The sequence below is a fragment of the Trachypithecus francoisi genome, unplaced genomic scaffold (genome assembly GCF_009764315.1).
Source record: "Trachypithecus francoisi isolate TF-2019V2 unplaced genomic scaffold, Tfra_2.0 Lachesis_group12, whole genome shotgun sequence".
In the NCBI taxonomy this organism is placed as follows: Eukaryota; Metazoa; Chordata; class Mammalia; order Primates; family Cercopithecidae; genus Trachypithecus; species Trachypithecus francoisi.
The window spans coordinates 112,406,329-112,424,204 of NW_022681457.1; the positions used below are offsets into that span (position 1 = coordinate 112,406,329).

Genomic DNA, 17,876 nt, shown 5'->3' on the forward strand with positions numbered 1-17,876 from the left:
CCGGAAGGAGGTCCCCCACCCCCACCCCAGTATCCCCAGGGCGGACCTGGGAGGGGAGAGAGAGAAGTGGAGAACTGGTGTGGTCCAGAGCTGCCTTTTTTTTTTTTTTTTTGACATTCTGCGTGTCTCGTCTGTGGCTTAGGTGGGCGCTACCCCAACCAGTCCTGGAACTGTGGGCTAGACTCTCCCCTACCTCTGGGCGTCTGCATTGAATCCTTGTCTGTGAAATGAAGACCATCATCCCAGATGGACCGCCCCCAGGGTCAGCGCACTGGCGGGACAGGCTGGCCAAGGCTGGGCTGATCTACCGTCATTGCCAAGGACCCTCAAGCCTCCCGGACTCCTCCGGCCCAGACACAGTCATCCTTCAGCCCCATTTTCCTTCTGATGATTGTCGTGATGTGAAGAAGGGTGATGAGGGAGTATGCAAACCTTAGAATGAATCACAATCTGCTCAAGAAACAAGTCGAAGTCAGATATGAGTGGGAGCAGAAGCAGAAACTTACAGTAAACGCCCCTCCTTCCGGCACTCACTGCTCTCAAGCTGAGTAACACGACCGCTTGACCCCAGAGCGCTAGTGCTGCCTCAGGAAGGGCTTTGATTAAGACAAACCAGGCCTTCCGTCCACTCCTTCAGGGTCCCCTCCTCTCCAGGTCTCCTCGTCCTGCCTCCCTCCAGGATTTGAGCAGCTTGGGAAATGTCCCCTTTGCAAAACAAAACCAGAGAATCTCTCCTACCCTCTTGTCACTCCCTGAAATTCCATTAGCCCTCCACTCCATGGGGTAACTAGCTAAGCTTTTAAAGTTAAATTGCTAGGTGGAGGAGTCACACATAGAGCTTTTCTATCACCCCAACTAAAATTCCTTTATTTTATTTTTTATTTTTATTTTTTTGAAACCCAGTCTCACTGTCACCCAGGCGGGAGTGCAGGCTCACTGCAACCTCCGCCTTCTGGGTTCAAGTGATTCTCCTGCCTCAGCCTCCTGAGTAGCTGGGATGACAGGCGCCTGCCACCATGCCCAGCTAATTTTTGTATTTTTAGGAGAGAGGGGGTCTCACCATGTTGACCAGGCTGGTCTCGAAGTAATCTGCCAGCCCACCGTGGCCTCCCAAAGTGCTGGGATTACAGGTGTGAGGCACCGCGCCCGGCCCCAGCTAAGATTCATTCATGAGAACCTTCCTGGTCCCAGCCTGCACACTAACCCAGAACAAAGCTGCTTACATCTGGCTGGAATTGGGGGTACGTGGATGTGGGAGGAAGGCTTGTTTAGCCTTAGCACTGGCAAGGAACATGATGTTGGGGGAATTCTAAGTCTACTGAGTTCGCAGGAAGGCCGGCGCTTCCCCACCCCCCAACCCCACCCCATGGTGCCTGGATGAAAAGGTTGGAGCTATGGGGTAAAATATTTTTCTCTGCGGATATGCACCAGTTAACCCTGGGTCAGACTGCAAAAAACACAATTGGACAAGACAGTGACATGAAGCATCAGAGGCTAACTCTCAGATGGTGACAGCTAGCAAGAAAGCATTCCTGCCTCAGAATACCAGGCGAAAAATGATGGAGTCTTGGGAAACATCAAATAGTGATGAAAAAAGAATTTCAGGATGGGCACGGTGGCTCACGCCTGTAATTCCAACATTTTGGGATGGTGAGGCGGGAGGATCACTTGAGGCCAGAAGCTCGAGACCAGCCTGAACAACATGACGAAACCCCATCTCTACTAAAAATACAAAAATTAGCTGGATGTGGTGGCAGACGCCTATAATCCCAGCCACTCGGGAGGCTGAGGCAGGAGAATCACTTGAACCCAGGAGGCAGAGGTTGCAGTGAGGTGAGATCGCGCCACTGCACTCCAGCCTGGGAGACAAAGTGAGACTGTCCCAAAAAATTTAAAAAAATAAAAAAAATTTAGGCCGGGGGCAGTGGCTGACACCTGTAATCCCAGCACTTTGGGATGCCGAGGCGGGCGGAGGAGTTCAAGACCAGCCTGACCGACATGATGAAACCCTGTCTCTACTAAAAAACGAAAATTAGCCAGGCATGATGGCGAGTGCCTGTAATCCTAGCTACTCGGGAGGCTGAGACAGTAGAATCGCTTGAACCCTGGAGAGGGTGGCTGCAGTGAGCCAAGATCACGCCACTGCACTCCAGCCTGGGCAGCTGAGGGAGACTTCATCTCAAAAAAAAAAAAAAAAAAAATCTTAAACACAAGGAAATTCAAACCCTAATTTGGGATTTTTTTTTTTTTTACATAATGAGCTTCCTGAACCTTTGCTGAAAAAAACAGAAGTGGGAGAAGGCTTGAGGGGTAAAAAGGAGTACTGTGTTGGGCAGGTAGCCCCTTCCGCAAAGACTCCCTGACTCCTGCGAAAAAATGACCTAGTGCCTGAGCCCAGAGAGACGCTCAGCTTCCCCGGTAGGCGAGAAATGCAAATTAAGGCAACAAGGATATAACCCTTTTCACTAATCACATTGAGAAAAATTAAAATGCTGATAAGATCAAATGTCGGTTAGGATGTGGGAAAGTTGCTAGTCTCTTGGCCTGCTAGCAGGAGGGTAAATTGTCCAGCCACCCTGGAAGGCAGTTTGGTGGTGTCTTTTAATTTGAATGCATTTTTACCCTGCAACCTCAGTATTCTCTTCTCAGTCTCTTGTCTAGGAAAGAATCACAGACATTTATTTCCAAAAGCATCCATATGGGGCTGTGCCCTGTAATAGTGAACAAAGAAAGAAAGAATAATGGTGGCAACCTTGGCACCCATCCATCCAGGACATAAATAAACTATGAAACATCCCATTTGGTAAAAGACCACATAGCATTTTAAAAGATAGGCAGAGGATCTGTAAGTTTCAGCATGGAAAGCTCACCAAGATGCCTCATAGACATTATAAAGCCAAAGGAAGAACCATATGTACTGTAGGGTATAGTATATGGAAAACTCTATATATGTCTATAAAAACAATATAAATATGGACATGCATTTATAAAGGTCTACAAAGGAAACACACCAAATCAATTACAGTGGTTACATCTTTGAAGGAATCAGGATAAGGAGGTTTCAAAACCCTTGGTTTTATCTGTAGCGTTTATAGTTTTGCTTTGAGGATATATTTGCATATTCCTTGTGCAATTAAATATATAGTATTTTTATTTTAAAAAGAGTATGGGAGGCTGGATGTGGTGGCTCATGCCTGTAATCCCAGCACTTTGGGAGGCTGAGACGGGAGGATCACTTGAGGTCAGGAGTTCAAGACCAGCCTGACCAACATGGTAAAACGTTGTCTTTACTAAAAATACAAAAATTAGCCAGGTGTGGTGGCACATGCCTGTAATCCCAGCTACGTGGGAGGCTGAGGCAGGAGAATCACCTGAATCCAGGAGACAGAGGTTGCAGCAAGCCGAAATGGAGCCATTGCACTCCAGCATGGGCAACAAGAGTGAGACTCCACCTCAAAAAAAAAAAAATAATAAAGGGGGTGGGTATGGGAGTTCAGGCTGCAATGAGTTATGATGGCACTCCAGCCTGGACAACAGAGTGAGACCCTGTCTCTAACATAAAAAAAAGTGGAGGGGGCTTCACTCTACAAAAAGGAAGTACATGAGCTTCAGCCGCCAAACCAGCAAAGCCCCCCAAGCCCCTCTCCCATCCCTTCCTTTCGTTTATCTCCCTAAGACCTTGGCACCCCAAACTCTTACCTTCCCCCAGGTGAGGGCTTGCAGAGCTGGGACAGGACATCTCTAGCTAGGGCTTTGTCCCCCCTGCCCTCTCGGGGGGAAGGGGCAACGCCTCACATTGCCTGTGGGAGATGGAAGGGGGCACCTGGCTGTCCCCTTTGCTGCATAGATCCTCCCTCCTGCCTAAAGACCACTCCACCACTCTCCTCCCACTGCCTAAGGTTCAGATGACTAGAACTGATCCATAGCATGGATTCCTCTCTTCCTGTAGGCTTAAAGGGGAACTGGGTCCTCCCTCTCCCCAACTGCGACCCACTGCTGGACCAACAGCCTGCTCCTTCCTTTCCCTCGGTGTCATTCAGCAGGCATCCACTCACACCTGCATAAGCAGGGGTCCACCAGGGTCCTGGGTCAGCTGAGGGCCTCTCTCTCAGGCAGCCCCTGGGCTCAGTGAAACACACCTGGTTACTTTGAGTTCTCCCCACAGTGATTAATTTGGCGCTGGCCACTGGTAAGCGCTCAGTTTTCCTAAAGCAGTCCCCAAACTCAATTCTGAGGCAACCCACCATAGACTTCAGCCCCACCACTGACCTTCTTCCAGGGGCAAATGCCCACCACGTGCTCCAGCGAATGCAATCCACAGCGTTGCTTTGCCGGACGCGGGTTAGGGAAGCTAATCCGGGTGGTCCTGCGCCCTCACCCCACTCTCACGCACAGCCAACTCCCACTCCCTCTCTTGACCCTCCAGCCAGTGACCAGCTTAGGGAGGGGGCAAACAGGAGACCGCGCACACAGCAGGGTAGAGCGCGGACGACCAACCTCCCATGGCCAAGGGAGGTCCACCTGGCCTGCCCACGACCCCCACGGCCTCACCTGATCTGCCCAGGACCCCGACAGGCCAGCAGGTAGTCGGGACAAAAAGCGCCTCCCGCGTTTGGCAGTGCGCTCGGTCCAGTTCATACTGAATGAATGAATCAGTCCCAGCCTTCGGGGGTTGCGGAGGAGGCGCCCCCTACTAGCCCTTCAGCCAGCCTCCCACCTGTGGGTGCTTGCATATTCCGGTGTCCCTGCTTGTCACCCGCGCCCCCTCACCCCAGCTGGGCAGGGAACGGAATGAGGAGTGTCCCTTGCGTCCCACGCACCCCACACGGTCCGGGCTTTGGACCGCCGGCGCCTCCCCAGGCGCCAGTCACCCGCTTACCTGTGGGAAGGCTCGGAGCGCCCCCAGGAACAGCAGTCCCAGCGCGGCGAGGAGGGCGCGCATCCCCGGGGCCGGGCGGGAGGTGGGCTGGCTGCCCGCGCCCACCTAGGAAGAGGGGGAAGTGCGCGGCGCCCACGTGCGGTCCCGGCGGTTCTCAGCCACGCGCGTGAACCTCAGGCTCCCGCACACTCCGGCCGCGGCCACCTAGTCCGCACCTAAGGCACGCTGCGAAGTCACTTCAAAAGTGGTTGCTCCTCCGAGGTTTCAGCCTTAATTCTCCCGTATCAAATTGGTTCCAGGAACACTTAGCGGCAAGCAGCGAAGAAAAAAAGGGGCAAACACGTGCAGAGATGACTCAGGAAAAGGCACACTAGGAGACGCCTCCCTTAGCTGTTTGAATGGCCCGCCCCGGATTTGACCGAACTAGTGGTCCTGGTTCTAGGGAGTGTGCTGCCCGCCGCACCTGGGCTTGGGGGGAGCAGAGGCAGGCAGTTTCTGGCACTGGAGGTGGGGACTCACAGGACATTAGGAGGCCCCAAGGGGGTCCCCATGCCCCCACCCCCACTCCCGCCCCAAGAAACGGTGAAACGTGAGTAGTTTCCTGTCCCTGACACGATCAGCCAGGACCTTCTCCCATGCCCTTGTGATTCTCTGAAAGGGACAACTGGCCTAGGGAGGCTGCAGAAAAAGCAACCATCACCCACCCATCCCCATTCATAAGCATTTGCTGTAAAAATGAATCAGTGAGTGGATGATAAATTGTTGGAAGGATGGATGGATGGATGGATGAGCATGTGGGTAGATAAATGGGTAGGTGGATGGATGGGTGGATGGATGGATGGAGGGTGGATGGATATAAGTGGATGGGTAGATGAGTGGATAAATGTGTGGCTGGATGGATAGATGGGTGGATGGATGCATGGATGAATGGATGGGTAGGTGGGTGGGCAAATGGATGGATGGAGAGGTGAATAAATGGATGGATGGGTAGATATGTGGGTGGATGGGTAAATGGGTGAGTGGATGGGTGGGTGGGTGGATGGATGATGGATGGATGGATGCATAGGTGGATGGATGGATGGGTGAGCAGCAGGTGAGTGGGTAAATGGGTGAGTGGATGGATGGATGGATGGCTGGATGCATAGATGGATGGATGGAAGCATAGGTGGGTGGGTGGATGGATGGATGGATGGATGAGCAGCAGGTGAGTGGGTAAATGGGTGAGTGGATGGATGGATGGATGCATAGATGGATGCATAGATGGATGGATGGAAGCATAGGTGGGTGGATGGATGGATGGATGGATGGATGGATGAGCAGCAGGTGAGTGGGTAAATGGGTGGGTGAGTGGGTAGATGGATGGACTGAATGTTGGAGGGACGGATGGATGGTATAGATCATTTGATTTCCCTGAGCCCTGACCCTTTAGAGTTTTCCTCTTGGAGGAGGCGGCTGGCACTCCTACCTAAAATAAATGATTCAAGCCTCCTCATAATTATGTTCTCATTTGCTGGTGAATGATTTTTCCCTTCCAGTGTTTCCCCATCCCCTGGGTTTTCTCTTTGCTCCTTTCATTCCACATTCCATGTGTCTGTGTTGAGCATCTGCTGGGTGGGCCACAGGTCAAGGGTTCTTTTGACTGATTTTGTTTGGTTTTCAGATGTGAAAGCCAAGGTTCAGAAATAGGCAAGCAGTCCTAGGTGCTCTAATTAAGGATGGGCCAGTTATTTTCCTTGAGCCCAGAATAGCCTAACGACACTCTGGCTTCTGCGTCTACCTTGATCTGTCCTGCAAGGTACCAGGCCTCCATCAGGTGAAGGCCCTATAGAGTGGGAGTGCTAACCTCCCACCAGGAACTTCCCAGCAAGGTCTTCACAACTGACCACCCCACACTCAACCCTCCTGGGGTTGCTGGACTCCACTTGGGAAAACTGCTCCATCATGCCCCTTCCCAAGAGACCTACTTCCAGACTCTCCTCTGGATGTACCAGGCCCAGTATCTTAGGCTGTTTGAGCTGGGACTACGTTAAACAATGAGGTAAGCAATATGGAAGTGACCTGCTTGTGATAATGACAGAACCAGACAGGGACGGGAGGAACCCAGGACATCTGCTTCCCATCCCAGTCCAGAGCTTTCTACTGTAGAAGAGCTGGCAGCTGGGTGACATGGCTCATGCCTGTAATCCCAACACTTTGGGAGGCCAAGGTTGGAGGATCACTTGAGCCCAGTTTGAGACCAGCCCAGGCAACATAGCAAGACCCCATCTCTATTTTTCGTTTAATTAAAAGAGAGAGAGAGAGAGAGAGAGAGAAAGAGAGGGGCTGGTGTTTTGAATAAGTAAATGAACAACAGCATCAAAATAGCTTGCACAAGGAGAAATACAAATAAAAATAAATTACAAGTTTCATAAGTTTAACCTTTTTAGTAATTGAAGAAATGCAAATTCAAGCAACCTTTGATACCTTTTAGATCTATTCAATCCTTTTTTTTTTTTTTTTTTTTTTTTGCTTTATAAAAACAATTTTGGTAAATCCAACCCCAAAGTTGTGGTGAGACCAGAATACCCATTCATACTCTGCTGGTAAATGTTACAACACTTTTCAGAAAGAAGTATGGCAATTCTTAGCAAAAGCCAAAAAAAAAAAAAAGTGTACTACTTGTGAGTGGCTCAGTAATTTCACCTCAGTGAAGAAAAACTAAGGAAATAATTTAGCTGGAAAACTAGAAAAAGAAAACAGAAAACTATACACACAGTAATATTTCCTAATACATTATTTATAAATTTTCAAAATACTCTGAGAGTCACACCAAGAAATGGTTAAGGAAATTGTGGTACATCCATTTAATGGAATATTGCACATCCATTAAAAAGGATAAATCTATAGATGCTGTGGAAACCTGTCTCTCCCTCAAATCCTTCCCTCCATGGATTTCCAAAGAGACCTTTCTAGCACACACATCTCACCAAGACACTCCCCTGTACAGAACCCTTGCAGAAATATGGTGTGTGTTTTGGCAAAGGAGCTGCACCATGTAGAAAATTGTATTATTCATTTAATGATAATAATAACAGCTACCTTTGAGTGCTTATTTTGTGCTAAGAGTTTTCAGGCAAGAGTTTTGGTTTCTTGTATCCTCACAAAAACCCCATGAACAAGTTCTTACTTTTATGCCTGTTCTGCAGGAAAGGAACCAAGGCACAGAGCAGTGGCTCCCCTGGGTCAGGGTCACCCAAATCCAAGGGTCACAAGTCTGCTCACAAGCCTGGTTGGAGCTGACTCCTCCCTTGTGCCTTTTTACTTCTCCTGGACCTATACTCCAGCCAAATGTGCAGCCTTCTCACCCCTGCTAGCCTTTGCCCATGCTGGCCTCCACCTGGGATGCACACAGACTCCTGATCATCTTCCTAACCCATTCCAATGCCACCTCCTCCTTGTTGCTTTCCTGGCAGTGTCCCCTGTCCCCCAGCCCTCTTCCCAGTCAAAAAGTGGTTTCTGTCGTTTTTTGTGCCACAATTCTAGAACTGATCTCATCGTGTCATAACCGTAATGACTGGTTCATGTATCCCTCTGCCCCAGGAAACTGTGTACTCCTGAGAACCAGAATTCCCCCAGGGCACCCAGGAAAGTAGCTGACACATGGCTATAAGTGGAGGAAAGGGCACATCTTGTGGCCAGGGAACCAGCTGGATCCTAGGGGGAGCTGGGCTGGTAGCAGCCAAGGAAAACAGCCATTCGTGGGACTTTTAAGAGCAGGCAGTGGACAGAGGCCCTGGGTGCCCTCAGCAGGTTTCAGGTGGTATGAAAGTGCTTTGAAGAGTGGAAGGGGAAGTCCCTAGGCTCTGTGCAAAGCACGGCAGCAGTCCTTGTTGTGGGGTCACAGGGGCCCTCCAGAGCAAGCTGTGGAAGGGAGCCAAGCTCATGGGGCTACAGGAGACTGGGGAGCGAGCAGCGCTTGCACACACAGTCTCAGTTCAGCGGGCTTCTTGGAGGAAAGGTGAGGAAGGTGAAGGCAGTAGGAAGCCATCCAAGAGGAACCGGGAATCCGTGTCCCCAGAGTGATGCTGAGCAAGACACAGGTCCCAACTTGGTTCAGGAAATTCAGGGACTTCCCCCAACAGCTGGGAACCCAAGTGCCAAATGGCCCCAAAATACCCTTAGCAGATAAAGGGTTATTTCTGGCCCAGGCAGCAGCGGGCAGGTAGGAGGCTAGAAATCAGAGAGGGGAGGCCAGGAGCTTTCTTCTTCAATAGGTCCAGGTGTACCTTTTCTTTCTTTTCCTTTTGAGATGCAGTATCACTCCATTGCCCAGGCTGGAGTGCAGTGGTGCGATCTCGGCTCACTGCAACCTCCGCCTCCCCAGGTTCAAGTGATTCTCGTGCTCAGCTGCCCAAGTAGCTGGGATTACAGATGTGCATCACTGTGCTTGGCTAATTTTTGTATTTTTAGTAGAGACAGGGTTTCACCATGTTGACCAGGCTGGTCTTGAACTACTGACCTCAAGTGATCCGCCTGCCGCAGTCTCCCAAAGTACTGGGATTACAGGCGAGAGCCACCGCGCCCAGCTGCAGATGTACCATTTCTGAGCAACTTTCTTGGGAGCCTTGGTAGCAGTAGGACTCTCCATTTGGCTTCTCTGGGTCACCCTTGGCCTCCACCAATCCTAATCGGCAGGACCCATGTCAGGCTCCCTCCAGCTCACATCCCCAGATCTCCTTGCCCTCTTGAGGCACCAACATTAGGGGTTCTCAGCTGCCTGGGTGAACCCCAGCAATGCACACCCACAAGCACGATACCCCGAGACCAAACCTGGTTGGAAACTAAGCAAAGGGGCACTGGCTCTCCAGAACTAGGCTTGTTGTGCCCATTCTCATGGGCAGGAGGGAAGGCTATGAGACCCTTGGGGATGCTCTTGGAGATTCTCCACAGTAACACTAACAGTGTCATTCATTGAGCACCTGCTGTGTACCAGGCCCTTAGTCAGACATTTAATCCTGGCATCAAGATTTCAAGTCAGTATTGCTATCCCCACTTTATAAATGAACTGAGGTTCAGAGTAGTTAAGTCACTTGCCTGAGGTTACACAGCACAAGGGTGGCAGGGCTAGGATTTTACTCAAACCCTGTCTGACTCTGAAGCCTCAGCTGCCTTCTCTTCCCTCCCCAGGCTTCTCTCACCCTTGCTTTCCCCAGGGGAAAGTGCACTGATGTATAAGTCCTGGTCTGGTCATGTGACTTTGGGAAGTCATTTCTCCTCTCTGAATGTATTATTATCTATTGCCGTGTGCCTCAAAACCTAGTGACTGAAAAAATAAATATTATATTGCACTGTTTCTGTGGGTTGGCAATTTGGGAGAGACTTGACAAGGTGATGCTGGCTCAGGGATTGCTGTGAAGATGTGGGCCAGGGCTGCAGTCATCTGAAGGCTCGAGTGGGGCTGGAGCATCAGCTTCCAGGATTAGCCACTCCCACAGCTGTGGGCAGGAGGCTTCAGTCCCATGGGGCCACTTGAGTGTCCCCACAATATGGCGCTGGCTTCCTCCAGAGCAAGTGACCCCAAGTGAGCAAGACAGAAGTCACAATGTTTTTTATGAACTAGCTTCAGAAGTCACATTTTGTCATTTCCAAGTATTCTATTGGATACACAGGCTGGCTCTCCCCAGTGTGGGAACGGACTGCACAAGGGCATGAATACTGGGGCTGGGGAACACTGGGAGCCTTAGTTTCCCCTTCTGCCAGATGTGCATTGAAGCATGACCAGGCTGCCCTCTGAAAGTTGCAATGTGCCTTGAATAAAACGTGGACATAGAAAGCTCTTGGAAATGCAAGGAAGACATGGAAAGAGCTCTGCTTCCCTTTGCCCCCTTCCAACTGCTTATCCAGGTCCCTGCTATGGTCCCAGCCTTCCCATTCCAGAGCACAGCTAAAATGCTCATGGCTGGGGGTTCCCCTTTCCGAGGAACATGCTATCATGACCTTCACTGCTCCAGCCAAGGGGTGACTCATGCAGGGTAGGCCCACAGGAGGGAACCTTGGGGGTCTGGGGTCTTTCCTGGCACCTCAGGTGATGTCAGGTGGGTGACCACTTCCTACGCCTCCATGGGCCAGCCTGCTGGTCACACAGTCTGTGGGGACAGTTCCCCCAGCCTTTGGCACCAGATTTGGGCTCAGTCTTAGCTCCAGCTTGATAGGTGTGGAAAGACTAGATGGAAAGTCAGGAGCCCCAATCTGGCCCAGGTTGGCATTTAGTGGCACGACTTTTTCTTGCTGGGCCTCAGTGCCCTCATCTGTAAAATGGTGGGGACTAGGGTCAATGAGTCAATGATCTGTTTAAAAGTCCTTTTGTTGTGACACCCCAGTGGGGAAGAGGGGAGGCCTGGATCCTTCTGGGCCTGGCAGGTCTGTTCCTCTGGCTGCCAGAAGCCCTAGAACCAGACAACCCTGGTTCAAATGCTGTCTCTGCCACTTTCTAGCTGTGTAAATTTGGCAAGTTACTCACCCTAAGCCTCCGTTTCTTCATCTATAATGTAAAAATGATAATATCTACTGCAAAGGGCTGGTGAGGGTGGCCTGGTCATGCTTCAATGCACATTAAACAGGTTGATGTGACTAGCACCATGAGGAGACCACACTTTCTCAGTTGGAGCCTCAAGAGGAGGCTCCCATCCCCCAAGCCCCTCCCTTAGCAGCAGCCAGCCTTCCAGCTCAGGCACTCACCTTGGGCTCATGACTCATGAGCTCCTGGGCCTAACAGCTGGGCTTTCCAATTTCCAATATTTCCTTCCATCCCCCAGAGACACACAAAGAAGGAAGCTAAGACCAGAGAGGGAAAGAGACTTGGCCAAGGCCCACAGCCTGGCGGGGATGACCCTGTGGGCTGAGAGTCCCCATCGAGGAGTCCCCGTCTTCCCCAGACCTTCCTGCTCAGCAGGGCCGTTGTAAATGGAGGTGAGTCATTTAGACTCTCAGGAAACCAAGCCCAGCCCAATATTAATCATGGAAACTGAGGCATTGAGTGCAAGAAGGAAACGGAACCAACTGATGGTGGCAGCAGCTTCATCAGAGGTGCAGGTGAGGAGAGCGTACCGATGGCTGCGTCCATGCAGAGAGGTCTGAGAGTAAAAGTCCACGGGAAGCTGTGCATGGTGGCTTACACCTGTAATCTCAGCACTTTGGGAGGCCAAGGTGGGCAGATTGCTTGAACCCAGGAGTTTGACACCAGCCTGAGCAAGATGGCAAAACCCCATCTCTACTAAAAATGCAAAAATTAACCGAGTATGGTGGCATACTGTAATCCCAGCTACTTGGGAGGCTGAGGCAGGATTGCTTGAGCCCTAGAGGTCAAGGCTGCAGTGAGACACGATTGCACACTGCATTCCAGGCTGGGTGATAGAGCCAGACCCTGTCAAAAAGAAAAAAAAATCCATGGGAAAACGGATGCTCAGAGAAGAAATTGGCCTAAGCCATCTAGTAAGGTCTAGATTCAAACCCAGGTTTGTGAGTCCAGGGTGAGCCTCTGCCCTGGTGATTGCACTTGCTAAAACTTGCATCCCCAAATCCCGTCGTCCTGAAGGCCAAAGGGCAGCCCACATTTCTTGGTGGCCTGGGACCTGCTCTCTGCTCCCCAGAGCCATCTGTTGTAAGGGAGTTTGCTCTAAGGGGATTGGCTTTGTGTTTCCCATTACCCACCCTCCCTGCCTCCTCCACATGGGCCGAGTCTCTGACGATCAGGCAGGAAGAGCCTCCGAGCCAAGGACCAGCCCTGGAGGATTGGAAGGGGCCACAGGCAACCCCGTCTTCAAATCATGACTTACAACTCAAAATTTTCAAGAAACCAGCACGGCCGGGCGCGGTGGCTCAAGCCTGTAATCCCAGCACTTTGGGAGGCCGAGACGGGCGGATCACGAGGTCAGGAGATCGAGACCATCCTGGCTAACACGGTGAAACCCCGTCTCTACTAAAAAATACAAAAAACTAGCCGGGCGAGGTGGCGGGCGTCTGTAGTCCCAGCTACTCAGGAGGCTGAGGCAGGAGAATGGCATAAACCCGGGAGGCGGAGCTTGCAGTGAGCTGAGATCCGGCCACTGCACTCCAGCCTGGGTGACAGAGCAAGACTCCGCCTCAAAAAAAAAAAAAAAAAAAAAAAAGAAACCAGCACACCTGATCCCATGAAGGCTGAGAACATAGAGCCCCAAGGAAGAAATTGATCAAGGCTCCATCCAGGTCTTTAAGCTCCATCACTAGTCGTTCTTTTGGGTCAAGGAATCAAAGGTCCCAGTTAAAAAGTAAATCATTCCTGGAGAAACCCCGTGTTAAGTCCCTGGCAGATGTTGCAGGGGCTGGTTTCTCAGAAGAGCCTTGGTGGAGAACAGGGCCTGGGATTCTGATGGCCCAGTGTGGCGAGAGGGTGTTGAGGAAGCGCTTTGATTCAGACCTGAGCTCAGCGCCTCGGCTGAGAAGGCCCCAGGTGGGGCACTGGCCACCCCATCACACTCCCTAGTGGCCTCCTTTCTCTCCTGGCGCCACCAAGCTTGTCCCTGCCCCAGGGCCTTTGTGTTCGCTGGTCCCTCCGCCTGAAACCTTGTTCCCCCCGCTCTGCAAAGTGTTGTCCCTCTGAGAAAATTCTGGGGTGACAGATATAGTGGTCGTCTTGGTTGTGGAGAAGGATGTGTACACATGCCAACACTTACAGAATGGTACACTTTAAATTGGTCAAGATTACTGTGGGTCGATTATACCTGAATGAAGCTATTAACACACACATTTTAAAACCACAGCCCCTGCTCATCTTCAGGTGTTGGCTCAGATGAACCTCCTCAGAGAGGCTTTCCCTGACCACCCCAGCTAATGTTACCACTCTCTGCCACATCACCCTGTTCATTAGGGACGTACCACAGTGTGGCATCATTTATTTGCCCATTGCTAACTTTCCCCGCCAGGACCCGAGCTTGTGGGAGCAAGAATTTGTCTGTCTGGTCCACTGACATGAGCAGGGCGTGGCTTCATGAATCTTTATTGGATGACTTGAATGACCAAGGACTGGGGTCCTAGCAGACATGGTGGACGTCAGACTCACCTTCTGGGGCTGTTCTGGGAGTGTTCCAAGAACACCAAGCAAGGCTGAGAAGGGCAGGTACTGCTCTGAAAGTGAAACCCGGAACACAGCCATGCTGCCGGCCCATCTGCGCCATCATCCATGCTGGGGGTGCCTGCAGAAAGTGCCAGCAGGGACCCTGTTCCTGGCAGCAGCTGCCCATCAGCATATGGAGTTCATTCAGAAAATCCCTCTGGGATCTCCCCGGTCAGTCCCTCCATGTGGCTGGGCGAGGGTCTGCCTCACACCCGGAATCATCCCTCCCTCCACACAGGAGGCCCAGTCTGGCCTGGGACTCACCAGACACAAAACCCTGGCAACGTGGGGAAACTAAGGCGTGGCCACAACTCAGGCCTCAGCTAGATCTGGAGACTCATGGGGACCCCCCCTGCAGACTGGAACTGTGATCTGGGCTGAGAAAAACCCATCAGTTACCATCCATAACCCCCATAGACTCATGGTGATTTCACTGGGTTCTGGTTTGCATCAGACACTGGCCAGAGTGTGAGAGCTGAGGTGGGGGTGGCCGCATCCAGCAACCGCTCTCCTACCCCAGTTACGCCGACCCTGAGGCCAAAGTCCCTCAGCCAGTCGGTGCAGGGACAGCCCCCAGGGTCCAGGCTCCCGAGCCCCGACCCAGCCCCTCTGCACACCCCGGCTTTATTGTGTGTATTTGCTGCTTGCAGTCATTTTCCTTTTCCAGGCCTGTCACCGGGGAAGCAAAGCCTTGACCTCAAGCTTTCAGACTCTGGCAAGGGAGGCAGGCGGCAGGGGTCCCAAGGGTCTGCTTGGCCATGACTGCAGAGGCTGATGAAACATCAGGGATTCGGGAGCGGTCAGCGACCTGTTTCAGTGTTGCGTACGCGCACACACACACACATCCACGTCCACACACATGCACTCACATGCACACACACGCACACATATGTGTGAGCACACATTGGGCTCCTGGACTCAGCATCCATCATCCCCAATGCCCGGCCAGTTTATCTACCCATTACCTGAAAACAATCCTGTTATGTGTCCAAGGAGATAGTGTGGAAATAAATGCTTAGCAAGAAACGGGCTGTGCTGTCTACCCCACATCCACCTCCTGGGGGGCTGCGTGTTCTGGGGGTCACTCTTGCATTTCAAGTGACTCCAAACCATGTCCCCAGTGAAGCAGCTCACCTTGTGTTTCCTTGAGGCCTGAGTCCAGCCACTGGCTGGCGTCCAACTCTCATGCTTGGCAGTGGGGGCAGCCACTGCCTTGGCTTGGACAGACACTGCACAGGCGCCAGCGTTCTTTCTGAGCCAGGCCTTCCGGCTCTGCAGGGGCCACTGAACTGAGCCAAAGAAAGAACGTGTTGGTGGGGGCCAGGCGTCATGGCGCACACCTGTGGTCCAAGCTACTCAGGAGGCTGAGGCGAAAAGATTGCTTGAGCCCAGGAGTTCAAGGCTGTAGTGAGCCATGATTATGCCACTGCACTCCAGCCTGACTAACAGTCAGCCTGACCCTGACTCTTGAAAAAAAAAAAAGAACCTGTTGATAGTATCTTCGGATATGGGTAGACACTGACCCTTGGGGTCCCTTCCTTGTGTTCCAGGGACCAGCACTTGACCATCCAGGCCTGTGCAGTCTGTCAAGGAGATCTGGTGCCCAGCAAGACCTGGAGCTCTGCCAGGACCACTCCTAGGAGACCTGTTCTTGCTGTAGTAGCAAGAATGCTTGGATGAAAGGAACACATCCCTGCTTGTTTCAGAGGCAATGCCATGGATTAATATGCATTTAAACAAACAATTCTCCAGGCATATGGGTACCAGGCCCCAGGACAGGTGCTAGGGTTCGTCAGTGAACAAGGCTTTTGCCCTCAGAGACATGGAAGCCACTGAGGAGTTTGGAGCAGAGAGGGGCATGGCCTGACCTGGGTTGTCCCAGTCACTCCGGCTGCTGCGTGGGAAATAGATGGCCCAGGAAAAGAGGGGGAGGACGAGAGAGGGGACAGCAGGCAGGGGCAAGTGAAGCATCCAGCGGGGAGGGGGTGGAGGCTGGGGCCAGGAGGGAGCCATGGGAGAGAGAAGGGGCCAGATTAGGGGTGAACTTTGGGGATGGGATTTACTGAAGGACTGGATGTGTGCGAGAGTGAGGCAGAGGTTTGGCCTAGGAACTGGAAGAGTGACATTGCCTTCAGCTGGGGTGAGGAGGGACTACTGAGGGAGGGCAGGGGCTTTGGGAGCACCTGCCAGGGGCCACCTACCCAGACTGTGGTGGGGTGGACACAGTGGTTAGTGAGGGCTTCCTGGCAGAGGTGACGCTTAAGCTGAGACCTGAAGGAAGGAGCAGGCTGGGGAGAAAGGGGTAAGAACAGCAGAGAGTAGGACTGCTGGGAAGAGCTCGCTGAGGATGGCTGGGGGAACTCTCAGTGTCCCCAGGGGGGCCCAAGGGTTACTGACGGGGAGGGGAGAGAGCTCCAGATGAGGCCAGAGGGGGCAGGACGGGTTCAGGCTGCTTACTCAGCACCAAGAGGGAGGGAGGCTTGGCCATGAGCAATCCAATCAGACCGAGAAATGGAGACCGGTAATAAATAGCCACAGATGAGTCATCTCAAGCCCCAATTCTGAGCCTGCCTCGCTGTTCTCCTCGGCCTGCAGCCTTCCTGGGAGGGGCCCCTGATTTCAGAATGACCAGGTCAGGCAGAGCTCAGCTCCCAGGGCCCCTGTGCTGGGAGCTCAACCCTGCAAGGCCCCAGATGGCAAGGCAGCTTTGCCTCCTGGCAGCTGCTCCCATCGCCTTCCTCAGGACCCAGGTCAAAATAAGCAGCACACAGAAAACTTGTTTTATGTGATCATTGCTTCAAACTTGTTTTTTTAAAACCTAGTACTAATTAGCCAGGTATGCAGGACTAACACAGTGCTCACCTGCGGTCCTAGCTGCCTGGAAGGCTGAGGCGGGAGAATCACTTGAACCCAGGAAATCGAGGCTGCAGTGAGCTAGGATTGCACCACTGTACTCCAGGCTGGGTGACAGAGCGAGACTCTGGTATTTTTTTTTTTTTTTTTTTTTTTTTGAGACGGAGTCTCGCTCTGTCGCCCAGGCAGGAGTGCAGTGGCGCGATCTCGGCTCACTGCAAGCTCCGCCTCCCGGGTTCACGCCATTCTCCTGCCTCAGCCTCCTGAGTAGCTGGGACTACAGGCGCCCGCCACCGCGCCCGGCTAATTTTTTGTATTTTTAGTAGAAACGGGGTTTCACCATGGTCTCGATCTCCTGACCTTGTGATCCGCCCGCCTCGGCCTCCCAAAGTGCTGGGATTACAGGCATGAGCCACCGCGCCCGGCCCTGGTATTTTTTTAAAATAAATAAATAAATAAATAAGCCGTACTAATAAAATGTAATTAGAGGTATCCAGATGTTGGGGGAAAAAAAGCATTTGGTAAAGTCAGAGAAAGCTGGGTTCAAATCCCACCTCTTACTGCAGCCACAGCTGAGCAACTTGGAGCCAGCTGATTAACCTCCCTGGGCCTTGCCTTTCTTATCCATCAAATGGAAATAACAATGGCAGTGACTTCACAGGGTTATGCAAAGATCAGAGATGCTAAATGCTTGGCACAGCGCTGAGCACACAGGAAGCTCCGGGATACCCAGCTATAATACCACAAAGACAGGGATCTATTCTAAATATGTGGCCATCTAGTCAGGGCCTGGCCACAGGACAAATGAGGCCACCATTTTCCCTCCAGGCCCCCAGGTCTCCTGGGCCTCAGATGCCGGAGCACAAAGCCTCACTGTATTTGCCCCCTGGAGGCTCTGGACTTGAGAAGGCAAGCTGCCTGAGGGCAGGGAATTTTGTCTAGTTTCTCGATGTTTTATTACCAGGGCTTGGCATAATAAATATTTATTGAGTTAATAAATATAGCAGGCTGGAG

General features: G+C 52.0%; 1 protein-coding gene across 2 annotated transcripts in view; it reads right to left on the minus strand.

Moving 5' to 3' along the window:
• The window catches only part of TNFRSF8 (TNF receptor superfamily member 8), an 82,438-nt gene extending 77,192 nt beyond the window's left edge, over positions 1 to 5,246 (minus strand). Inside the window, exon 1 of one of the 2 annotated variants that reach the window (XM_033228309.1) lies at positions 4,880 to 5,245. In XM_033228309.1, coding sequence (XP_033084200.1) covers positions 4,880 to 4,942 — 63 coding nt within the window. In that variant the 5' untranslated portion in view covers positions 4,943 to 5,245. Of the gene's footprint in view, positions 1 to 4,879 lie in introns of both variants that reach the window. The other variant, XM_033228310.1, reaches the window with a different exon arrangement.
• Positions 5,247 to 17,876: the final 12,630 nt, after the last annotated feature.